At 36.2% G+C, this 26,026-nt stretch overlaps 3 protein-coding genes across 3 annotated transcripts; all 3 read left to right on the forward strand.

Moving 5' to 3' along the window:
- The first annotated feature begins 10,031 nt into the window (after nucleotides 1-10,031).
- LOC107618235 (P-loop containing nucleoside triphosphate hydrolases superfamily protein) lies at nucleotides 10,032-15,944 on the forward strand. Its single transcript, XM_016320245.3, has 11 exons — nucleotides 10,032-10,326; nucleotides 10,466-10,533; nucleotides 11,528-11,604; nucleotides 11,824-12,004; nucleotides 12,267-12,323; nucleotides 13,189-13,263; nucleotides 13,373-13,492; nucleotides 14,683-14,853; nucleotides 15,014-15,127; nucleotides 15,232-15,402; nucleotides 15,545-15,944. Exons 1-11 carry the CDS (start codon nucleotides 10,257-10,259, stop codon nucleotides 15,638-15,640), a joined length of 1,200 nt encoding a protein of 399 aa, XP_016175731.1. The 5' UTR covers nucleotides 10,032-10,256; the 3' UTR covers nucleotides 15,641-15,944.
- A 4,598-nt stretch (nucleotides 15,945-20,542) lies between these two features.
- LOC148543889 (protein FAR1-RELATED SEQUENCE 5-like) lies at nucleotides 20,543-21,202 on the forward strand. Its single transcript, XM_088498758.1, has one exon. It carries the CDS (start codon nucleotides 20,543-20,545, stop codon nucleotides 21,200-21,202), a length of 660 nt encoding a protein of 219 aa, XP_088354884.1.
- Nucleotides 21,203-21,572: 370 nt separating this feature from the next.
- Nucleotides 21,573-22,420, forward strand: LOC148543890 (protein FAR1-RELATED SEQUENCE 5-like). The gene is made up of 2 exons (XM_088498759.1): nucleotides 21,573-21,969; nucleotides 22,074-22,420. Exons 1-2 carry the CDS (start codon nucleotides 21,573-21,575, stop codon nucleotides 22,418-22,420), a joined length of 744 nt encoding a protein of 247 aa, XP_088354885.1.
- The last annotated feature ends 3,606 nt before the right edge of the window (nucleotides 22,421-26,026 follow it).

Genomic DNA, 26,026 nt, shown 5'->3' on the forward strand with positions numbered 1-26,026 from the left:
ATGGAGATATAGGAACAGAATTTGTGTACCTGCTCAGGAGGACTTGAGAAAGAACATTCTGACCGAAGCTCATGAAAGCAGATTTTCTATCCATCCCGAAACGACTAAAATGTACCAAGATCTGAAGAAGATGTTCTGGTGGCCGGGAATGAAGAAAGATATAGCAACGTATGTTTCAAAGTGTCTCACTTGCCAGAAGATTAAGGTGGAACATCAAAAACCACCTGGAACCCTGCAACCATTGGAGATACCGCAATGGAAATGGGAAGAGATTACGATGGATTTTGTTACTGGGTTACCAAGAACCTCTGCCGGGCATGATGCAATTTGGGTAATTGTAGATCGATTGACAAAATCAGCGCATTTTCTACCAATTCAAATTGGTCACAGCTTGGAGAAACTCGCCCGGTTATACATTCAGGAGATAATACGATTGCATGGAATACCTTCATCAATTGTGTCAGACAGAGATCCAAGGTTTACTTCTAGATTTTGGGGAGCTCTACAGAAAGCTTTTGGGACGAAGTTGCACTTAAGTACAGCATATCACCCACAGACTGATGGACAGATAGAACGAACAATTCGTACCTTGGAAGATATGTTGAGATCTTGCGTAATGGACCAACAGGGTAACTGGGACAAATACTTGCCATTGATTGAGTTTGCTTACAACAACAGTTATCAACAGAGTATCGGAATGGCACCATATGAGGCCCTCTACGGAAGAAAGTGTCAATCACCATTATGCTGGTATGACAAGGAGGAAGGCAGGATTTTGGGGCCAGACTTGGTACAAGAAACTACCGAACGGATTAAGCACATTCAAGAGAAGATTCAAACTGCCCAAAGTCGACAAAAGAGCTATGCAAATATTAGGCGTAGGCCCTTAGAATTTAACGAAGGTGACCATATCTTCTTAAGAGTGACACCTACGACTGGAATAGGTAGAGCTCTTAGGACTAAGAAATTGAATCCACGATATTTAGGTCCTTTTCAAATTCTTAAAAGAGTCGGTCCAGTAGCATACCAAGTAGCTCTCCCTCCTTATTTGTCAAACCTTCATGATGTTTTTCATGTTTCACAACTCAAAAAGTATAATCCCGACGAAAGCCACGTTTTACAACCAGAGACAGTACAGCTGCGAGCCGACTTGACATATCAAACCCTACCAGTCATGATTGTGGAACGAAGTGACAAACAGCTTAGAGACAAGACAGTATCATTGGTTAAGGTAGCATGGGGACAAACTGGAACTGAAGAGTACACATGGGAGCTGGAAGACAAGATGAGAACAGACTACCCGTTTCTCTTTTCAGGTAATTGAAATTTTGAGGACAAAATTTTCTTTTAGGAGGGTAGAATGTAACGGCCTAGCCCCGAAGAAACGGCGCTTTTTCGGGATCAAACGAATTTTTACAGAATTTTTAGGAATTTCTATGTATATAAGCACCTCCACTGCACAAGTGCTGCGTCATCAAGCTGCTAAGTCAGCAGCTTGATTGCACAGGACACCTCTCCTAATCTAAGTAGGCACGTCGCGAAGAGTTGCGTTTTTGAGCCACTTCGGGCCCGAATTTCAAAATTCTGATTTTCGTGGTTAGTCTCTATGTGACGAGCCGGTCACGAATTTCGAGAGAAAAATTATATTAATATAATATTCATATATTATTATTTTATTTAGAATATTATATTATTATCTTATCTACTGTGATTAATGTTGATCTATGTTTAGTAATATAATAACTGAGCTTGACATCTACCGGTAACGGATAATACCGACATTCTTAGATGAACTTAGCACTGCTAATGCTTCATCATATATCTTTTATTCTTATGATTATCCAGTTACTAGTGTCATTTACACTAAGTAACTTAATGTTTATCCATTAGTAGTGTAATTACTTAAGTTCTAATACATCTAGCTTTAGTAATTATCCTTTTCTGAGATATTTTGACAAGTAACTTTTGGATAATCATCATCCAAAAGCCACGGCCTCCCTAGGACAGCTTGGCTATCATTTTTGTTCTTGGAAAAGCTTAGAACACCATGAAAGAAAACCATGAAGCTTCCATGAACACCTGAGCTACTTTCTCCGTTCTTTCTCAAACCGAAACCCCTATCAAAAATCTAATCTTACCAAAGTGTTCACCTCTTCTTCCTCTTCATTTATATGTCACTTTTCATGGAGTAAATCAAGGTATGAAGGCTGCTCCTCCTCCTTGAAGATTCGGCCATGGTGGTTCCTTAAGTTAATGATGTTTTCTTCATGTTCTTTCTTAGGATCTCTTATTCAATCACCAAAAGCTCCAAGAAAACGTGATTTCTAGTTACCTTAAGGTGAGGAAAACCTTCTTTTCATCATCATGAAGCTTCAGCCTTCATGGTTCATAAGATTCTAAAGTTGTTTTTGATGTTAAAATAGGCGTAAAAGTGCTTCTGGAAGCTTGTTTTTGGTGCAATCTCGGACAGCAACAAAGGAGATAAGGTTTGGTAAATTAATCAATGATTGGCTGTGTTCTTGAAGTGTTAAACCAGATCTTGTTTCTTGAGATTTGATTTTGGGTGTATGTGTGAGGGTTTGATCATAGAAACTTGTTGTTTAATGCTTGAAAATCATGTTTATGATGGTTTTGAAGTGGCTGTTGGTGCTGCTGGAAAACGTGACATTCCAGCCATGAAAATCATGATTTTTGATGCTTATTTGATGTGTATTTGATGTCTGAAAAGTTTCTCTTTGGTTTGATAAAAATCGGGTTCAAATCGGTTTCCGAAAAGATTGAAAAACTAGCTGAAAATCAAGCAGAAATCTGATGAACTTTTGGAAAAAAAAAATTTTTGGTTTTTGGAAGAACATGAAAATGTGTATTCAAGGAGTTTTGGGGTCAAAATGCAATTATTAAAAAGTTTGAGGTTGAAAATTAATTAATCAAAAGTTGAGGGGCTAAAGTGCAAATATTAAAAGTTATAGGGGTCAAAGTGCAATTTCCAAGAAGTCCGGGGTCAAAATGCAATTTTTGAAAGTTAAATAAAATATTATTATTTTAATAATAAAATATTAATATATTATTTTATTAATAATAATAAAATATTGATAAAAAGACAGTTTTCCCTGAAAGCCTCAGGAAGGCAGATTTGAGTCCAGAATTCTCTAATTTTCTTTACTAAACACCTAAGAAGAGGTATAAGAGAAGATATAGAGGTATATGAGGTAAAGAAATAAGATTTTGAAACCTATGTTTAAGTTAAAAAGAAAAGGAGTTAAAAGTGATATAGCTGTGTACCTGACCTTACAGAGTAAACAGAGAATTGTAAAATGAGCTTTCTGTGATGTTCTAATGCTTGATTTATGATGATTGCTAAGTGATGGAGAGTATGGTTATATGTAAATTATGAGCCTTTGGGCAATGCTTGTGAATGTTGTGCGGGAACGCCCGTATTGAGATGTTGCTTCCCAGACAGGCTGCGGTAGAGTAGTACCAGCCCTGCAAGCTGAGTGCTTGGTAGAGGCCTGACTCGCATACCTGCGGTATATTGAGATTTGAGCAAATACCAGCCCTGCAAGTCGAGAGTACTTGGTAGAGGGTATGCGGTACTTAATCTGGGATTAAGTTCTGGGAAGGCCTTATCTGACCTGGAGGGTCGGATTGCGTCGGGTGCGGGTCGAAACCGACAAATGAGCTCATTACCTGCAGTAGGGACAGACATGCATCATACTTGTTTGTGCATTATTTATTGCTAATCTTCTTGTGTTCTTGTTCTATTCCTTGTTTGTTTGAGCATAACTGTGTGATTGCATATTAATGTGTGAATGTGCATTTATTTCCTATTTTCTCTCTTGTTCATGTGTTAGTTTATGTTGCTGTTATGTACATATTACTCTACATTTATTTATACTTCTATGACCACGGACATTATAAATGAACTTAACTGTAAACCCCGACCTTACTAAGAACTCCCCAGTTCTTACCCCTTACACCTCTACAGATGGACACGGGAGTCCTATTCTACGAGATTGATCCACCGTACATCCACGAGGACCCGGTGCGTGGCGAGTATTACATCTACTGTGCGGTACCTCGTATCCGTAATTATGTAGTTCGTGGTAGACCTTTCCAGTACCCTATTAGGTCAGCATACTTTAATCCTGATGCACCCTATAACTTTCCTTTATCTTGGTTACACCCCGGCGGATCTGGGATACCTCATCCTGAGGAGCAGATGCCACCTCCACCTGACCATCCTCCTCCACCTAAACCTCCTCTACCTGATGAGCCTATACCTGCCCAGCTTATCCATGAGGCACCTCCTGCACCTTTTGTCCTTGATGAGTGGGGTGTTCCTGTGTTGCCACCCGAGCTTGATCCTTTACCTGAGCCGATCGAGCCTCCTGTCTTTGATGAGCAGTAGGGACATGAGTATGATCTGATCATGGAGGCGCCACCTCCTTCTCCAGACTGTATTTTGTTTGGTAGCTATCCTTTTATGGTTCCTGTGGCCAGCAGTGGTTCCTCTGCTATCACTCTGGCAGAAGAAGAGGACGAGGAAGAAGAAGATCCAGAGGAAGATCCTAACTTCATAGTTATCTCCTTTGACAGCGATGACGATGAGCCAGTTGAGGCGCCAGCAGGCGAGCATCACCATTCGCCCGGTGATTTTCCGTGAGGTACTCTGGACCAGGATTGAGGAGACTTTTTGAGACGCCTAGTCTAACTTCAGTACATTAGAGTGTCTCCCTCACTTTTGTTAGCATGATTAGAGGGAATAGGCATATCATAGAGTTAGGCTAGCCTGGGTGCCAACTTAGGGGCTTTTGGTCAGGCCAGGCCCTGGGGCGTCTTATGTACATATATGTATATACTATATGAGTCACTGACTTAGGGGTGCTGTACTATAGCTCTATGCTTATATAACTGAGCCACTTCTGTAACATGATGTATATTATAGTGTGTTGTTCCATATTCTGTTATCTTTTGTCTTATGTATGTGAACGTTTAATTATCCCTTGATATATGGAAGGTATGCGACTTTAAATTATTCTTGTTTTAAAAAAAATTTACTTGTAAAATTCGCGGGGTTTTAACAACGTACAGGCTTATATTTATTAATTAATAATACAAAAAGGAAAAACAAGTTGGTAACATTCGATTTCTAGTATGATCTAGACATGCTAGAAGTTGGGTCGTTACAAAGAGTGAGAGAGAATGAGCTGAAGCTCATATAGTTAAGTGGGTTGGTTGGGCCCTTTGATCCGGTTCATCCAGTTCGGCCCGTTTGACATAATCTTGGGCCAAATATTTTGAAATTAATGTCAAAATTCATATTTTAATTAATTCTACCTTATTTAACTATAAAATTCTATTTTCTAATTTCTTTGATTAATAATTAATTTATTAATTAATTAATTATTCGTTAATTATGCGGGATTTACACCTTCCACCTCTTCCTCTTTGAGACAAAGATCCTCTTTCTGATGGAAAGTTAAACTGTGATGGTGTTTGTGTAAGATTAGCCATAGGAATTCTACCGTGAGGTTTCTTATATCTGCCTAGCATGTCATCGTAGGCTTGGAGAAATGACTCAACTTCAGGAACCTTGTAAGTTGATAATTTTGACAAGAAAAAAGTGTTAAAGACTGTGTACTCATCTGATATATCAAGAATTGTTGAAATATGGTCATCTTGCTGAATCTGATTTTCAATGGATTGCAGGGAATTAACTAGGTCTTGGATTTTTTAGAGATAATTCGAAATGGACCCAGTTTTTCTTACTGATTTCAATTGGGCTTTCAAGCTTTGGATTATTGTAGCTGACGTTTCAGAGAAATAATCATTGAGTGTATTCCAAACCTCATGAAATTGGTGACAATGTAGAATCTTGTTCTTGAACGGCTTGTATCTCATGCAAGAATCCAAGTTGATAGAGTAAGATCATTAAGTCTCCATTGTTTGAAGGCCACAGTTTCATCTTGGTCTTCTTGGTAGCATCTTCTTCATATTGTTGCAAAATTTTGGTTTGGTAAAGGTCATCTTCAAGACTGAGGCTCTGAATTGTAAGCAACACCTGATGTCTCCATGTACTATAGTCATTGTTATCCAGCTTATCAGAGATTGGAGAGATGAGTTTCTTTGCTGAAAATTCTGATAAGGTGATTGACATGAGTGAATTCCAATTGAAGAAAGCAGAAATGAAGGAAAGAAAAAAATCTCAAAATAAAGGATGGTACACAAGAAAGAAAAGAAAGTGTGATCTACAAAGGGCAGGATCTCAGGCTCTGGATACCATGGTAACAATGGAACATGAATCAAGAATTGAATGCATAAAGGTAAGTTTAGACTATGAAAACAGAAACTGAAATGCAGTAGAATAAAACTGAAGTTTATTCATTGAGATAGAAGAATATTGTGTACATTAAGGCAAGGATATTGCTCTATATATAGAGTTCATAAGAGCTGGACATAGCAATAGGAAAATAGAAAATACCAGAACACCAGAACAAAATAATGGAATTAGAAAGTTAGTTTTGGGTCTATAACTACCATTTTACATTTACTCACTCATAATACTCTCCTCTGCTCTCATTACCTTCTACTCATAGTGTCTGTTGCTAAGCCTTCTTCTTCATCTCGATTCACTGAGTTCTTTCTCCTTCGACACTCTACTTTCTCTTGCTTCCATAGGCGATGACATTCACAACTTCTAGCTCTATTATGATGCACAACTTTCCAGCCGTCTCTGGTAACTTGAAACACAATTTTTTGTTAATGAGATAAAGATAAAAATGAGGAAGAGGATCAGAGAAGAGAGAAAGAGAGAAAGGGTGTCGAAGAGAAGAAAATGATTCTGGGAGTAAAGGAGAGAGAAACCAGAAATAGATAGGAAAAAGGAAAGGATTGAAATTTGAACATTTTTAAAAAATTGCACCCAAAATTTGCCATCTCAAAGAAAAAGATCCCGCTTAAATGATTGCAGTTTGCTATGGAGGAAAAATCAGTTCCTCATCTATTCAATACACATGTAAACAATATATGTAGCCACTTGTCAATCAGCTAGCACATTTGAGTTTGCTACACTGTTCTGCTATTCTACTTTTATATATATAAAGATAAAGATAAGCATATAATTATAGTTAGGGTATTTTTATAGATTTAATATTGTTATACATGAGTAAAATAGATTATGTCTTAGTAACATAAAATAGTTTAGTTGCGAGATTAGCTTTTGTTAGATGGTGGAATGTATTATTAGTAAGTTGTTCGACTGAGTATTAATTGTAATATTATCATATATAATTTTTAAATGTTTGATTTATGAAATTAGTTTTTTTAGATGGAATTATTAATTAATTTAATTTTGAAGATAATAAATTATGGGATGTAAAATAAATGTTTATTGTATTTTTTATTTCTGTATTTCAAATTTTAATTTCTTTTATTTTGAATATTTGTTGCAATGTAATACATTTTTTAAATCTTTGATTTACGAAATTAATTTTTTTGAATAATTAAGGATTTAGGTTATGCAATTTTAAATACAACTAAATAAGAAAATGTGAAATAATTGTTTATTATAATTTTTTATCTTTTTATTTCAAATTTTAAACTTGTATTTTTTTATTTCAAATATGCCATATATTAAATAGATTTTTTACTGAAATATTTTATATTTTAATAGAGGTCTCGCTTACTACTCCTTAGATGAGTTAGCCATACTCTCATACCATCGGATGCCATTCTCCCTTACTTAAGGGATGCTGGATTTGGCGACACGGTGCATCTCATGGACCTTATGTTTGACAACACTTTGATTACTGTATTCGTAGAGCGTTAACGTCCAGAGACCCACATGATATTGTAGATAACATTGGGGTGAGTGCACCCTCACCTTGTAGGATGTTGTATACCACCTTGGGTTACGCACACACAAAAAGCAGTATGTAGGTGCTTGTGTGACTTCCAAACATGGTACTAGCACCCGACCTGGGAGTCGGTAGAGGAGCTCCTCAATGCTAGGCCTCCGCAAGCAGGGGACGCAGAATAATGAGTCATTTTTCATCAAGCTGACATAGTTTAGGGACCGAGTACAACATATGCCAGTTGGTGCAGATCCAGCCACCCTCCAACAGTACATGAGGTGTTACATCCTGTTGCTGGTAAGGGGTTACTTGATGACAGACAAGTCAAACAACTAGGTCCATATTAGGGGATTGCCATTATTAGAGGATTTCGAGAGCTGTCGCGGTCTATCTTGGGGATCCACTATACTTACATGGACGTACCACTCTTTATGCTCTACAGCACATCAGACTACCACTGGCATTGCTGGATGCATGTCGCTATTAGTCTCATGGATATATCATCGATTTTTAGAGTGGTGCCCATCTGATAGGAAGATTCCGAGATATCTACTTGTTGTGAAGTATATATTTTTATGTATGGTTTTTCTCTTGTCGATATCTCTAATTTAAATTTATTTTGCCTAAATTGATGCATTGCTTGTTATTGTTGCACATGTCCACATGTTGATAGGTATGATCTAGTAGAGTAGTGACCAGTTTGACAAGAGAGTCCTTCGATGACATCTTGCATTGGATTGGTTGCCATTGGATGTAGCATGCAAACACGGTTTAATTTAGTTCTCTTTACATGATTTGTAGTTCTCTTTAATGAAAGTCACTTGATGTGGTATATTACAATTTACTTTGCAGTTCCAGTAGACATTATATGACGATCCAGACTTGTAAGTCATGACTCCGGGATGGCTGAGAGATGATTGGAAGAGGGAAACATGGTTGTCTGTAGTTCTCCTTGTCTGCTTTAACATTATTGAGTTTCATTATGTTGATAGGGTGAAATGACAGTTTAGTGGCCAGTAGCCAATACTTGGAAATCTAATCAATATCGACGGTTCATCACCACTATAGGGAGGAGAGAGAATGTATGGTGGCCCACTCGTCATAGAGAGTGGTACGATAGATGGAGGTCTCAGTTCGAGGGTGGCCACATGATCTCTATACAGTCATTTACAAATTATCGTCCTACGTAGGAGTATTTGGCCTAGTATCAGCATGCTTTTCGCATTAGATATCTGTCTGATCAAGATGTGCTTAATGATCCTAATCTTTCAGTTCTCTAAAATGACGTGTAGCCTACTGCCAGTCAGTCTAATCCTCTAAGAACATATTTAACCTTTTCTGGACGTGAATATCATTTAATTTTTTCTACAAATTTTTGCCAAATTTTAGATCTTATCTCCTCCTATGACAATTGTTATATCTATAGAATGCCATCACAAAGCTATATCTATAAACATCAACAAACCATCTACAGAGTAAAACTTGCATAAAAACTTTTATTGGTCCTTTTTTATGCAATATATGACTTTTTGTTTATTCCTTGATATTTATTTTTTGGAGAAAAATTTTTATACATGTGCGTAAATACAGGTTTGCTAGTATACTAATAATCATATATAATACACCATTCGGTTGATTTTTTTTTATATAGAAGAAATATTGGTGTTTTTTTGGGAAATGAGATTATTTGTTGTAATTACAGATGGATGGATTTTGTAGGTGAAAAGTCAACACGTGGGGACGTGGTGCAACACGTGGGGGCGTGTTGGCCAACACGTGGGGGGCGTGTTGGCCAACACGTGGGGGGCGTGTTTGACACGTAGCAGCGTATTGGCCAACACGTGGGGGGCGTGGTGCAACACGTGGGGGCATGTTGAATGAGTTCCACAATACTGTAATACATTTCAAATATCAATATTCAACCAAAACACCATCTCTATTTTCATATTAAAAATAATTTCTGACACCATTCCTATTTTTTGATAGAGTAGTTATTCACACAAAAATATTTTTATATAATAATTAAAAATTATTTAATAATTTAATTAAACTGCTTAAAATCAGTAGTGTCAGTGTTGGGGTATCAGTATCACTACACTGTATGACACAAGATTTGACAGGGGCCAATTTGGGCTTTTGAGGGCTTGTTAGTTAGTGTGGAAACATTGAATGTGGCCCAATATGAAGAATTGTGGCCCTGAGGGGCCCAAACTCGTTCGTGAGACCTACACTCTTCCTCACTCTTCATTCCACTCCCTTCTCTCTCTCTCTCTCTCTCTCTCTCTCGGAGGTTGCCTAATACCTTCGCTCACTTTTGTTTTCTTCATATAATAGATTGCACCTTTTCCATAAAAAAGAAGCATATAATTTAACATAGCTGGGTAGACGAAATAGCAAGGCAGAATGGGTATCATTGAGAAGATCAAAGAGATTGAAGCCGAGATGGCTCGGACTCAGAAAAACAAAGCCACAGGTACTCATTATGTGCCACTTGCACAGTTGCACCTTTCTAAATCTTGCATATTTCATTATTATGCGTTATAACCAGCTCTGGACTAAGTTTACGATTTTCGTTATTATGATAACTGCTTTTGAATTTGTTTGTTACGCAGAGTATCATCTCGGGCAGCTCAAGGCAAAGATAGCCAAGTTAAGGACACAATTGTTGGAGCCTCCAAAAGTATTTGAAAACACTTTTTTTTTTTTTGTTTTCCCTTCTCATGCCTGTATTTACTGCTTTGTGCTGTTATTAATTGTTAGTTATATCATTTTACATTTACTTTTAAGTTCAATATTTTGTTTTCCTTCACATGATTAAGTTTGTGACATGATTCTTATTGTCTTTTGGCATATGTGTTTAGTTTTAGTATGATTAGTTTTGCTTTTTGTCAAATTAATACTTGGATCCTGAATTCATATTGCTTCTATCACTATACTGTATGAGTATACGTATTTAGCTGAGATGAATAAAAGATTCCAAGGGAGGGGTATATGATTCTTTACTCTGTTTATGTACTCGCTGTAGTTGAAGGTGCTAAATTGACACCTGAAGCCTAAGCAATAATGTGGGGTGCGCAAGGCCTAAGTGTTTTACACTGGCTCTGCAACTGTCTCTTTAATGAGGCATTTATTAATCGTGATAGTTGTATCATTTTGTCGAAGTGCTTGCTTACAATTGGAGAAATTTTGTTAGACTAGGTTTAGGGAATTAGTAAGGTAAAGTTAGAAGCCAAGACTACAATGAAATGCTCAAACTCAATTCCTATTGTTGAAGAGGTTGATTCACAAATCTACGATGATGGAGAAAGAGATGTAGATCAAAGTGTTAAAAATTATGTAATATATTTGATTGCGATGCTATGAATGCACTTTGTGGTGAGATCCAGGAATTTTTCAAGACTTCAGGGCTGCCAATTCATTTACCTAAGCCCAAATGAAATCTTATCTATTTCCCACAGAAAAGAAACAGTATAAAATGCTTTAACCCAAGAATGTATCCGATATTGCTAAGTACTAATGTTTAGAAATGTCTGGCGGGTGAATCTTTTTATTTACATATTATTTTCATGTTTAGTTCAGCATGCATATGTTTCTCAATTACTCGTCTGTCACTGTTTGATATCCTCTGGTACATAGTTTCACAAGCCATTGTATCTTGTCAAATTATGTGATAGGGATCTAGTGGAGGTGGAGAGGGATTTGAAGTTACAAAATTTGGCCATGGGCGTGTTGCACTGATTGGATTTCCAAGGTTTGCATTCTAAAATTCTTTTTCTCATTAGTTTTGGTTATCAATGTTTTATTATTTTCTTTTGCTATCGAAATTGATTAAAATATTAAAGGTGTATTGGACTTTATACCTTCACATGTTTTGTATCTGTGATGGGTTTACATGCTTTTGCTGTCTATATGTGTAAATTTCATGTGTTCCTAAGATTTCACCCTTCCAATGTTTTTTGTCATTTTCCAGTGTGGGAAAGTCAACTCTTTTGACAATGTTAACGGGCACACATTCAGAATCTGCATCTTATGAGTTCACAACTCTTACTTGCATTCCTGGCATCATACACTATAATGATACTAAAATCCAGTTGCTTGATCTTCCTGGAATTATCGAGGGTGCTTCTGAAGGCAAGGGACGTGGGAGACAGGTAAAACGCAAATTTGTTGTTTCAATCATTCCTGTAGTTTTCAGGGTATTGCCTTTGCAATTAAGAATTGATAAACGACTTTTAAATAGTGCTGCTATCTTATTACCTAGTACACACTAAAAAGAGGTGATGTGGCTAGTCACTTGCATTTCATGCTTGGTTCTTTCTCCGATCTATATCCCATTTTCCTCCAAGTCAGAAACCATGTTTTTTTCCATATTACTAACCATGGAAAAGTTTTGATATGTGAATGTTCTCCCAGGTTATTGCTGTTGCTAAGTCTTCTGACATAGTATTGATGGTTCTTGATGCTTCAAAAGTAAGTTCTTCTTGGCATCTCCTACTGCAGTCTTTCAATCTTATTGTAATTAGTCTTGGTAGTTGAATGTTCTATGATGATAAGATGATATGTTAATTATTATAATAAATTACTGCTCTAACTGGCAATAAATATAATAACTAGCTAAGATATTGATGATCATTAAACATTATTGTTTAAAGAGACACCCTTCAATCAAGGTGAGAAACTAACCAAGTTTTTTCGTTATATAATAGTTATTTTGTATTCCCTTAAATTATTATTGTCCAACCCTCTAAACATAATGTGACTTGCATAACTCTTATGTGCCTGTTTAAGATCATTATTTTTACTGAATCATGTTTGTTACTTCATGTTCCACTTGGATAGAAACATATTTGAGTCTTCAACATATTCTCCTTTACTCATTTTTTCTTTTCTTTTTTTCCTCCCCGTTATTACTGTTTATGGCATAGCCGTACAAAGAATATGTTATGGTAGAGCAACACTTGTGTCTAATAGAGTGAGCTATGAGAGCTTAAGAGAGCAGTAGAACAGTTTAGAAAGCAGTGTGCCAGCTAGGATGGGGACATAGGGCAGCTGCAACTACCATAAAGCTGTCATAACTAACTTATGAATATAAAGACAGTATTCCCTTATGATAGTTTAATTTTTCCTTGTTTGGTTCTCCCGGATACCCAGCTGTGTCATTTATTTCCTTCTTTTGTGAATACACTTCCAAAAAGACTGATATCACACTGATATCTTGTTCTCGAGCATTAGTGCTTCACTTTCCCTTGCGTTGTTTCCAGTTTTTACACCATGTTGCATGTTGGATTGTTCTGAGATAGTTCTCTATTTGTTATTTGTACCTTAATTGTGTCAGAGTGAGGGCCATAGGCAAATATTGACTAGGGAGCTTGAAGCTGTGGGCTTGCGGTTGAACAAGAGACCACCTCAGGTATGTTTCTAGCCGTGTCCCCGAGGATGTTTTGGGACTTAACATAAGCCTGTATTGGGTTTATATATATTTTTTCTGTCTGTAACATTGGAGCTTTCTTACCTGGCAGATATATTTCAAAAAGAAAAAGACTGGTGGCATCTCATTTAACAGCACTCTGCCTTTGACTCATGTGGATGAGAAGCTTTGTTATCAGATTCTGCATGAATACAAAATTCACAATGCAGAGGTACATAGCAAACTCTAGTGTAATGTCATTTAAATTTCCTTTCCAAGGATGTATGTGTATATATATATATATATGAGTTGTAGTTATTTCTATGATAAATATACACTTGTACTACTGCCTTAGTTTGTTTCAATGTGGCGGAACAAGTGCGATGAATAGATTGATAGCTTGGTTGGTGATGTGAGGTTGCTTTGATTTCTGCAAACCATGATTTTATGGTTGCGTAAGCAAACTCTAGCTAAGACTAAAGCTTAGGTGGAAATCCCAATTATGGATTCATATTTCATATCAGCCATGCACACGAGTATTTTGGATTTCAGACATGGATAATGCAGTTTTCCTGGTGCTGAAATTGAATTCAATTACCAAAGAGCAAACTCAACAAACCACATCATTGTAGAGGATTTGACACTTTGTTAAACACTGACTGTCCTAAACTTTTATGCAATTGTGCAGAGTTCCAAATACGTTTAACAATAGAATTTGAATCCTCTAAATTTTGAATTTTCACTTTAGAGAATAAAGTATGATCTCTCACCCTTGAATAGTTTCTCTCTCATGTTTTCTCTTGGTCCCACCTATAAAATAAATGGTGAGAGATCACACTTTACCCTCTAAAGTGAAATTCAAAATTTAGAGGATCCAAATCCAATAACCCCAATGCCCCTAAATAATTCTTTATCAAAGTCATCATTTACCCAATCGTTCCTTTTCTTTCTGAGATGTGAAGAAAAGTGTTTATATATTGATAAAATGTGAAATGTGTTTGCTACATATAATTGATGAATTCATTGTCTCTTATTAAACTTCTCTTTGCATTCTCATTTATGTTGCGTTCTCACTTCTCAGGCTTCCCTGGTAACCAGTAGTAAGTTTAGTTCCTTTTTTTTATTATTATTTCTTTAACATTTATTATTAACGCCAAATGCTTCAACAGAGTGCATCTATTACATTGCTCATATTAACCCTCAATATCAGTGTTCCTTTCCATCTATGTTATTCCAAGTAGAAGTGAAATTGGTCGATAACTCTGATTATGGACATTTGCAGGCTTTTCTATTTATTTATTTTTATTTACATGATGATAAGTATATTAAAATTTAAATGTAGTAAAAATATTACTGAGATCTGATTCTGCTTATAATTGCATATCCGTGTAAAGGGACTTGGACTGACAACCTCTTTTTCAGATTCTTTTCCGGGAGGACGCCACAGTCGATGATCTCATAGATGTCATTGAAGGAAACCGTAAATACATGAAGTGTATATATGTCTACAACAAGATAGATGTTGTTGGTATTGACGATGTGGACAGACTAGCCCGCCAACCTAATTCTGTTGTCATTAGCTGCAATTTGAAGGTAGATTAATATTTTTAGTGTCACTTGAAGAATTTGAGACAACACATAATTTTAACCCTTTATCTTTTTAAAATGTACTACAATCTAACTATTCCGAAAGCTATATATTGTTAATTTTACACGGTTATGTTGTCGGTAACACTTTGTTTCTTGTAAACAGCTGAACTTAGACAGATTACTTTCAAGGATGTGGGACGAAATGGGTCTGGTTCGAGTTTACACAAAACCCCAAGGGCAGCAGCCTGATTTCTCTGATCCTGTGGTTCTTTCCGCGGTATGTTTCATCATGTAATATTCTTGCTAAGGAACAGTCTGCCATGTTCATTTTAAAAATTGTCATCCTTCAGAAATTTCACTTCCTCTGGCACATTATTGTAGGATAGAGGTGGCTGCAGTGTAGAAGACTTCTGCAATCACATACATAGAAGTTTGGTGAAGGATGTGAAGTATGTTCTCGTCTGGGGTATAAGTGCAAGGCACTACCCTCAACATTGTGGCCTTAGTCATGTTCTTCGCGATGAAGACGTGGTTCAGATCGTTAAGAAAAAGGTTTGGATAGAAACCCTTTATCTTGTTTTCTATTCTCTCATTCACTTGTACATCATTTACCATGAATTTGTGATCATTGGAGATTGAACTTGAGATATATCTCTGTGATGATGAGAGTGAACTTGACATGTGTATCGTTCAGGAAAAGGAGGAGGGAGGAAGGGGCCGATTCAAGTCGCATTCCAATGCTCCGGCTCGGATATCTGACAGAGAAAAGAAGGCACCACTTAAGACATAATTTTATGCAAGCGTGGTTTTTGAAAAGTTACTACAGGCTAAAGGACATATATATCCAAAGCAATGGACTTTTTTTGAGTGCTCTTGCTGCATAGGGATCAAGTGCTCTTCATGTGAGCTCTTACTTTGTGAAGTCCTAGGTTGTAGCCACCCATGTGTTGTAATCCCCCCACCCACACCCCCTTTCTTTCTCTCTCTCTTTTTCTTTTATAATAATTTCTATTGTTTGTGAATCTTGCATCTGACTTGAAAAATGAAATAGAGAGCAAAAGAAACCTGTACTGCATCTTGAAAATTTGCTGTCATATTTGCTTGTTATCATAATCCCCTTTCTCTTGTGATGCTTTGGTTTATTATAAGGCGCTCAAATACCTATTCAAAGGTGAACTGATCAAAGATATTACTCTCTGGGAAACAATAATTCACATAGACTTTATTTTACTGATATTCTTTACTCAATTATTATTTACAATGCACGTTTTCTCTTGTTCATTCTTTCACTAATTTGATCTCTTCGATAATGAAGGGATCGATTAACTTGGTTTATTTTCTGATACCTCTGGGTTAAAATTAAATATCGTTAAAATAATACAAAAATGTTATTTGTACATTATTTTTCAGCCACTAATTCAGCCACTCTCACTAAAATATAGTACAAAATACGTTACGTATAAGGAAGTAAAAAAATACGGTTTTTTCATCACGCTGGGAGTGCGTTTCTTCATCGCGCCAAAATCTCTCGCATTTTTTTCTCTTCTCATAGAAAGGGTTTCATTGCATGCACCTCAATTCTCTTCTCTTCTCTTCGATTGCGCGAACTTCACTCCTCACTTTCTTCTCTTCTCCGCGGTTTCCTCTGCTTTGCTTCACGCCGTTTTTGGTTCTTGTTATCTTAGGGTTTTGATTATAACTTTTGATTCAATGAAATCCACAAGCTCGAATGATGAGGTGTGTGTTTAATTTACTTCATTTTTTAATTTTTTATTCTTGATTTGATTTTAATTTTTTGATTATCCATGTTTTATTTCTGATTTGATTTTAATTTTGTTGATTATTTAGTTATACAAATGCTTATGATTTGGCTTATGCTTTGATTTGAGCGATATCACCGATTTAGTAAATTACTATACACCGATCAATATTACTTCTCGAAAAAATTTCAGTAGCATAGGCCTGTTAGAAAGAGGAGCATGTCACAAGCTTATGCCAATGGAAGCATTTGCATATACAGAAGTAATTGCTTTTGATACACAAGCTTATTCCATAGGCAAATTCCTAATAGTTATGCTTCTGATATGTGGCTTTATTATGTCATTTAGATCCTTTTACATCATGTACGTTGTGTAATTATATCCTGAAAAATTTATGTTATAAATTTGTGTAATGAGAAAAATGTTTAGCTTTTGGATTGGAGTCAAATTGGTAGTTTGCATGTTTAAAATTCCTTCATTTGCTTAGATTAGATGATGATGCTGATTCTATGAATGTGTTAGAGTTTAGTATTATATTTGACTATTGAGTTTGATTATACATGTTTACCGAGTTTGATTATATTCAGGTTCAGTGCTATATTTAACTGCTGAGTTTGATTATAAATGTTTACTGAGTTTGATTATACTCAGGTTCAGTGCTTAACTACTAATTTGTCTTGTTCATTCATAGAAAAGGAGGAGGGTTGTGTTAGGTCTTTGACAACCAACATAAAAATATAGTCAAAACCCCCATGACATGAATCAAGGACATTATTGCGCTAAAGCTAGGTCGTTGCCCGGAAGCAATGCGCTGTATGGCTCGAGTACAGTGTCAAAGCAAGAGCAGCTGCATCGGTGCCCGGATATAGTGTTAAATGAGCAATGGTTCTCGCGTTTTCGTGAACGGACGAGGGTAAATAAGCTAGTTCACAAAGTAAAAGGTAAAGGTCGAAGCGACAGAAGGTTGAGATTTGGGACATGGAACATAAGCACTCTAACGGGAAAGTCCATGGAGGTGGTGGACACCATGACAAGGAGGAAGATTAACATTATGTGCCTACAAGAAACAAAATGGGTGGGTGCAAAGGCTAGGGAGCTGGATACTTCTGGTTTCAAACTTTGGTATACAGGAAAGGTGAAGAATAGGAATGGGGTTGGAATAATTGTGGATAAGCAGTGGAAGAAGGACGTAGTGGATGTCAAGAGGGTGGGAGATCGGATCATCTCTATCAAACTTGTGGTGGAGGGAGGTGCTTTCCATGTGATTAGCGCCTATGCACCGCAAGTGGGTTCGGACGAACAACACAAGATAAGGTTTTGGGAGGATCTAGAGAGTTTGGTTCAAGGCATACCTTTGGGAGATAAGATTTTCTTAGGAGGAGATTTAAATGGCTATGTTGGGAGAGAAGTGACTGGATATGGGAGTATTCACGGAGGCCATGGTTTCGGGGTGATCAATGCCGAGGGTAAAACTATTTTGGACTTTTCCTCAACCTTTGATCTTCTCATCGCAAATACATGTTTTAAAAAGAGAGATGAACATCTTATAACCTATAAGAGTGGCATGACAAGCTCTCAAATCGACTTCTTCTTGTTGAGGAGAGTCGACCGAAAATTTTGCATTAACTGTAAAATTATCCCAGGAGAGAGTTTGACAACACAACATAGGGTGTTCGTCATGGATTTTCGTGTTGAGCAAAAGTTGAGGAAAAGATATCATACGAAGAACCCAAGGACGAGGTGGTGGCGGATGAAAGGTGAGGAACAAAGAAGCTTCCTAAGACGGGTAGGAGAAGAGGCAAAGTGGGATGGGAACGGAAGCGCGGAAGAGATGTGGAGGGAGATGGCAGAAGTTATTAGAAGAACAACAAAAGAAAGTTTTGGTGAATCTAAAGGAATAGGACCAAGAGACAAGGAGTCCTGATGGTGGAATGCAAGTATACAAGAAAAGATAAAGATAAAAAGGGAGTGCTTTAAAGAGTGGTCTTTATGCCGTAATGCAGATAACTGGGAAAAATATAAGGTGGCTAAGAAAGAGACAAAAGTGGCTGTAAGTGAAGCAAGAACAAGAGCATATGAGGGTCTCTACCAGTCTTTAGGCACGAAAGAAGGAGAAAAATGTATATATAGAATCGCAAAGAGTCGGGAAAGAAGAACGAGAGATTTGGATCAGGTTAAGTGCATAAAGGATAAGGATGGAGAGGTGTTGGCTCAAGAGGAGAAGATTAATGAAAGGTGGAAGAGCTATTTTTACGAGTTATTTAATGAGGGACAGAAGACTCTTCCGAGCCTTGGTCGATTATGCACAAGGGAAGAAGATCAAAACTTTGACTACTATCGAAGGATTCGAGACTTCAAGGTAAAAAAGGCTCTAAAGCAGATGAAAAATGGCAGGGCAGTAGGACCTGATAATATCCCGATTGAGGTTTGGAAGGGTCTTGGAGAAAAAGCCATCAACTGGTTAACCAAGCTTTTTAATGAGATTTTAAGGTCAAAGAAGATGCCTGATGAGTCGAGAAAGAGCACCTTGGTACCTATCTACAAGAATAAGGGGGATATACAAAGTTGAGAAAATTATAAAGGGATTAAGCTTATGAGTCATACTATGAAGCTATGGGAAAGGGTGATAGAACGGAGGTTGAGAAAAGAGACACAAGTAACAGAGAACCAATTTGGATTTATGGCAGGCAGATCTACCACTGAAGCGATATACCTATTAAGAAGGATGATGGAGAGGTATCGTAGTAATAAAAGGGATCTACATATGGTGTTTATTGATTTGGAAAAATCGTATGATAGGGTACCAAGGGAGGTCTTATGGAAGGTTTTAGAAAAGTGGAGAGTAAGGATCACATATATTCGGGCAATTAAAGACATGTATGATGGGGCCACAACTAGTGTGAAGACTCAAGGTGGTGTGACAGAGGAATTTTCTATTGGTATAGGATTACACCAGGGATCATCCTTAAGTCCATACCTTTTCACATTAGTCTTGAAAGTACTCACAGAGCACATCCAAGAGCCTGTGCCATGGTGCATGCTTTTTGCCAATGATATCGTCCTTATGGGAGAGTCAAGGGAAGACCTAAATAAGAAGTTGGAGTTATGGAGAGAAGCTCTAGAAGTGTATGGTCTGCGCATAAGCCGTAGCAAGACGGAATATATGGAATGTAAGTTCAGTCTGAGAAGGGAAAACCCCAATATAGAGGTGAAGATTGGAGAAAACATCATACGAAAAGTTAAAAGTTTTAAGTATCTTGGGTGCATCATACAGGATAATGGAGAGATTGAACAGGATGTAAATCATAGGATCCAAGCAGGTTGGTCAAAATGGCGGAGTGCATCTGGTTTTATATGCGACAAAAAAGTACCTTTAAAACTTAAAGGTAAATTCTATCGCACCGCTATAAGACCGGCTATGCTTTATGGTACGGAGTGTTGGGCGGCTAAAGGGGAGAACGAACATAAGCTGAGTGTGGCAGAGATGAAGATGTTGAGATAGATGAGTGGTCATACGCGATTGGATAAAATAAGGAATGAAGATATAAGGGAGAGAGTTGGAGTAGCACCCATTGTGGAAAAGATGGTTGAATCGCGTCTTAGGTGGTTTGGACATGTGAGAAGAAGACCGATAGAACATCCAGTCAGGAGGGTGGATGAGATGGAAGATGGACAAAGGGCGAAAGGCAGAGGAAGACCTAAGAAGACCATCCATGAAGTGGTCAAACGAGATCTACACGTAAACGGTCTCTCTGTAGATATGATACATGACAGAGCACAATGACGTCGTTTGATTCATGTAGCCGACCCCACTTAGTGGGACAAGGCTTTGTTGTTGTTGTATTCATAGAAAATTGAGAGCATTTTTATACCTGATTTGATTTTATTAAATTTTTTATTATCTATGTTTTTAGGTTGTTCCAAACATAGGAATGGCATTCTCCTCTGTGAAAGATTATGAAACTTTTTATACCAATTATGCAAAAAGGATTGGTTTTTCATGGAATATAAGAACTACTAAGTGGGATCAAAATAGACAAATTACATACCAAATCTTGGTATGTTCTAGAGCTGGTTATCGAAGATCACAAATTGATCCACTAAAGAAGACAAATCCAACTTCTGAGCAAAATTGTAAAGCTAGGATTATTGTGAAAAGGGATAAGAAGATGAAATATGTGTTAACCTTTGCAAATATCCAGCACAACCATGCTATTAGTCCTAGCATGGCAAAGACTCTAAGAAAGAACAGAAAACTAAGCTTGCATGCCAAATGGATAGCTGAGATCAATGATCAAGCTGGTGTTACAATAAGAAACACCTATCAAAGCTTAGCAACTACTGCTGGTGGCTATGATAAATTAACTTTTACTCAAAAAGATCTTTGGAATCATGTAGCAAGAAGTGTCAGAGTGATAGAAGAAGAGGGTGATGCACAATCATTAATGCAGTATTTTCATAGGATGCAAGAACAAAACCGCAACTTCTTTTACGAAGTTAAATTGGACGAGCAACATCACATAAAGCATGCTTTTTGGGCTGATGCTAGAAGTCGTGCTGCTTATGAGTACTTTGACGACGTTGTGAGTTGATACGACGTACCTAACAAATAGGTATGACACCACAATTATATATTTCAAGTTAATTATATGCACTTTGGTTTTTGCATGTGTTTGATGTATAGGGATAGGCAGAATAGAATGAATTTGCTGTTGCTGTGCATGATATACTGAGTTTGATTATGTACTCTTGTTTTTGCATATGTTTGATGTATAGATAGGTACAAATACAATAGAATGATTTTGCTACTGCTGTGCATGTTATACTAAGTTTGATTATGTACTCTTGTTTTTGCATATGTTTGATGTATAAGGATACGTACAATAGAATGAATTTGATTATAGGTAGAATAGAATGAAACTGAGTATGATTATGTACTCTTGTTTTTATTATAGGTATGATATGTCTTTTGGCACATTTGTTGGGGTTAACCACCATGGCCAATCATTGCTACTTGGTTGCTCTCTTCTTTCATGCGAAGAAGAGAATTTCTTTGTTTGGTTATTTGATTGTTGGATACGATGTATGGGTGGCAAGCCGCCTATTGGCATATTGACAGATCAATGCAAAGCTATGCGGAATGCCATTGAAAAATCGTTGCCAATGACACGACATCGATGGTGTATTTGGCATATCACGAAGAAAATTTTAGAAAAACTAGGAGCATGCAAGCAATTTAACGAGATTTGTGCTGATATGACACATATTGTGTGGGATTCTAGGTCTAAGGAAGCATTTGAGAGCTCTTGGACTGATTTTATCAACAGATTCAGTTTGCATGATAATAATTGGTTAGTAGGTATTTTATATAAGTTTGATTATCTTATATCTACTGTTTGATTATTTATCATTTATTAATCAATATGCTTTACAAGTTTGATTATGCCCATTTTATGGTTTTAGGTTTGTACGAAGAACGTGACAGGTGGGTCCTTATTTTTCTTAGCAACAGTTTTTGGACAGGCATGAGTAACACTCAAAGGAGTGAAAGCATGCACTCATTTATGAAGGGCTACCTAACCTCAAAGAGCAACTTGCAACAATTTGTAACACAATATGACAACTGTCTTGCAAATAAAGCTCAACAAGAATATGAATTGGATGCTGCTAGCTTCAATACCATTATCTCTTGTGCTACTGCCTCTGCTATTGAAAAACAGTTTCAAAAGGAATATACTCATGCAAAGTTTAATGAGCTTCAAAAGGAGTTTAGAGCAAAGGCTAATTTCTTTTCAACAAAAAAAGCATGAAGAGGGATATGTTGTTACTTACAAGGTTATAGAAGAGATTGAGAATGTTGATAAGATGTTTGATGTTACTTACAAGGTGTCATTTGATTCTTCAACTTCAGATGTTTCTTTCCAATGCCATCTTTTCGAGTCAAAGGGAATCTTATGCCGCCATACTCTTTCAGTCCTTGGTCTTGAAAGAGTGAAGAAATTGCCAAATAAATACATTCTTGATCGGTGGAAGAAAACTTTAAAGCGCAAGCACAGTAGCATCAAGTGTAGCCATGATCCAAGTCGTTTAGAGCCCGTAAAGAAACGTTATGATGAGATGTGCAAGCAATTTTACGATATTGCTAAAGTAGCCGCTGCATCCGAGGAGCTCACCGAGACCGTACATCGTATACTAGACTCGATTTGGGTTATGTTGGTGGAACCAAAGGCCTCCTCAATGGATAATGTAGATAATCAAAATTTGAATGAGGTAGATGAAAATGCAAATGATTTAGAGATTCACAACCCCCAACAAGTATCACGAAAAGGTCGTAGGCGTAAGAAAAGGCTTCAATCTACTGTAGAAAAAATTGTTAAACAAGGAAGGAAGAAGCATACAAAGAACGTGAAAGAGAGATCACATGCAAGTTCAGTGTTTGATTAATTTTATTATTATTGCTAAATGCTCTATTATCACTTTATTGATTGCTATTTTTTTTAGCCACTTGTGGAGTTACCTTCAGAGTTGAGCATTACCTCTAACCAACCATATGGCTTTGTATCCTCGCTGAAGTCAATGCAACAAATCCACTATTTGGAAGAATAATAGTTTTATTTTTTTTTGTAATAGATTTGTTACATGTTGCAATAGAACTCTTACATTTTTTCCAGTTGTAATAGTTTTTACATGTGATTAGTGAATTTACACTCAAATATTCTGAGTTATCTAAAATTTTGAGTTATTATTGGCTTAGGAACAAAATGATTAGTGATCTCTATTCTCTAAGTCGCAACAAATATTTAACTATACACTTCCAGCTATGGTGAATTTAATAAATAGTAACATCTAACAAGGCTTATTGAATATTACAAATGAAATCCACAACTTCTTACTGGAATTTTATTATAATCAAACTCAGTAGTCAAATACAGCACTGAACGTGACTATAATCAAACTCAATAAACATTTATAATCAAACTCAGTAGTCAAGCACTGAACCTGAGTTTGCACCGAACCTGAATATAATCAAACTCAATAAACATTTATAATCAAACTCAGTAGTGAAATATAGCACCGAACGTGACTATAATCAAACTCAATAAACATTTATAATCAAACTCGGTAGTCAAATATAGCACTAAACCTGAGTATAATCAAACTTTAAAATATCTATAATCAAACTCAGAGTATAATCAAACTTTGTAAATATGTAAACATGTATAATCAAAGTTAGGGTATAATCAAAGGAAGCAAGTAATTATTAATTTTTAACATCATGTATGAAAGTGAATATAGTATACATGAGTACTGAAAAGTCAAAACAAAGAATGGTGGGAATGCCAAAGTAACTTACTTTTCATTGGAACTTGTGTTTGCTCCTCCTTCTTGCTTCTTTTCTTTCTTTGATTTCGTGGAGTCTTCTTGCCTCAATTTCTCTGTTGTTTTTTCTTCTTGCCTCAATTCTTTTTTGCCCTTCTTAGGGCTGTCGACCAATTTTTTCTTTTCACTTTGCTCTTTTTTCGCTTTAGTAGCCTCTTTTACAACCCTTTTCTTTGGTCGAACTGGTCGTTTAAGCACATGTTGCTCTTCCTTTGACTTAACCAGCCCCTATAACACATGCATAATTAGTGAAAATTCATTCATTATGGATAGAAAATGAAATTTTAGAGAACGAATAATGTAAGTACCGATGAACTTTTTCTTTCTAATGCTATTTGGGCAGAAAGGAGTTCTTTTGTCCAATGGGGAAGCCAAGGCGGTTGTGATTCTTTCTCAAAATCAAAGGGTCCATATTTTTGCTTATGGAAGTATAATATCTGAAATTCAATTAATTAAAGCTATATTATAATCAAACATGCTTTAGATAATAGTCTAAGAAAAAATTAGTTTAAATGAAAAATACCTAAAGCACATATATGCACCCATTCAAACTTGACACCAATCCTTCTTTATAGTTGTTAACTCCATCAGCAAGGCCATCAACAATGCATCTAATCCAATTGTAATTCATTGGATTATCAACATCAATTACAAATGGGAAAATTTTATCCCGAGTCATTGTTGTATTTATTGGTAACAAAAATGTTATCAATGCATACAACAAAAAAGCTCTCCTAAATGTTTTTTGGTGTCCCTGTTTTCTGGTTCTTTTTCTACTCATTTTGGTGTAGTCTTCTTTCGCATATTTCAAAACTAGCAAATTAAACAACTAAAATCAAATCAAATTCAAAAAGTAAAAAAAGTTATACATATAATCAAATATAGCACTGAACTTGAGCATAATCAAACCCAGCAAACACATATAATCAAACTCGGCAGTTAAATATAGCACTGAACCTGAATATAATCAAACTCAGTAAACATGTATAATCAAACTCATATTATAATCAAACTTAGTAAACATTTCTAATCAAATACAGTAGTCAAATATAGCACTGAACTTGAGCATAATCAAACTCAGCAAACACATATAATCAAACTGAGCAGTTAAATATAGCACTAAATCTAAATATAATCAAACTCGGTAAACATGTATAATCAAACTCAAATTATAATCAAACTTAGTAAACTTTTTGTTGTTTACTTTGAAGCCTTATGCCTATGTTGCTACTACACTCTCTGTTTTATTTCTTAATTAAATTAAACTACGATGCTTCTTTCCCTTATTTGATTCATGAATATGTTAATTAGATTGATGATTAAAGAATAAATTTGATTTTTACTTTTAAAATTGAGACTAGATTGGATACATGTTTAAATTCAGGACAAAACTTATAATTAGATGGGGGAGTTCTGCAGTTATCCTTTCTGGTATGGGTATATGAACACTCATAGGGTAGATAATGAACTAGCTAATGACTACAAGTGTGACATAGCGGTAAGGTCTTGCTCGAAGTAAAAAAACACCCTACCCATTTTAATCAATCCATACTCTATAGTGGTAAATTAATGACTTTAGAGTGAGACCAATCCAAATTTTGTGCATATCCTGAAATCAAACAAGACCAGAAAACAGTGTTCCTTTGGGGCATTTCAGCAAACAGCTTCTGTGCGCATACTAATCAAACTGAGTATAATCAAACTCAGTCAGTATAATAATCAAACATACTCCAACTCATATCACAAAAATTCAGTTATAATCAATTAATAGTCTACTAATAATCAGTTGTTAAAATTAGCTAACTGAGACTTCAATTCAAAACCCTAACTTAAATATTTTTAGTACAAACTATGCACAACACAAATTCATTTATAGAAACTCAAAATGAAGAAGGAAAATGCAATTGAAGAAGCTGATAGAAGCTCAAAACGAACAAGAAAAATGCCATCGAAGAAGCTGATAGAATAAAACAAGAAAAATGCAAGGAAAATGCAGAATCAAACAAGGAATAGAAATTTACATTGTAGAATCAAAC

The sequence above is a fragment of the Arachis ipaensis genome, chromosome B9 (genome assembly GCF_059453495.1).
Source record: "Arachis ipaensis isolate K30076 ecotype BB chromosome B9, ASM5945349v1, whole genome shotgun sequence".
Taxonomy (NCBI): domain Eukaryota; kingdom Viridiplantae; phylum Streptophyta; class Magnoliopsida; order Fabales; family Fabaceae; genus Arachis; species Arachis ipaensis.

What these genes read in the sequence shown, in the direction of transcription:
- LOC107618235 (XM_016320245.3), top strand. Translation starts at nt 10,257, where the DNA reads ATGGGTATCATTGAGAAGATCAAAGAGATTGAAGCCGAGATGGCTCGG. An exon ending in TCAGAAAAACAAAGCCACAG is followed by an intron (nt 10,327 to 10,465) that starts GTACTCATTATG and finishes TTTGTTACGCAG; the next exon opens with AGTATCATCTCGGGCAGCTC. An exon ending in ATCCTGTGGTTCTTTCCGCG is followed by an intron (nt 15,128 to 15,231) that starts GTATGTTTCATC and finishes ACATTATTGTAG; the next exon opens with GATAGAGGTGGCTGCAGTGT.
- LOC148543890 (XM_088498759.1), top strand. Translation starts at nt 21,573, where the DNA reads ATGTCTTTTGGCACATTTGTTGGGGTTAACCACCATGGCCAATCATTG. An exon ending in TGATAATAATTGGTTAGTAG is followed by an intron (nt 21,970 to 22,073) that starts GTATTTTATATA and finishes TTATGGTTTTAG; the next exon opens with GTTTGTACGAAGAACGTGAC.
- LOC148543889 (XM_088498758.1), top strand. Translation starts at nt 20,543, where the DNA reads ATGGCATTCTCCTCTGTGAAAGATTATGAAACTTTTTATACCAATTAT.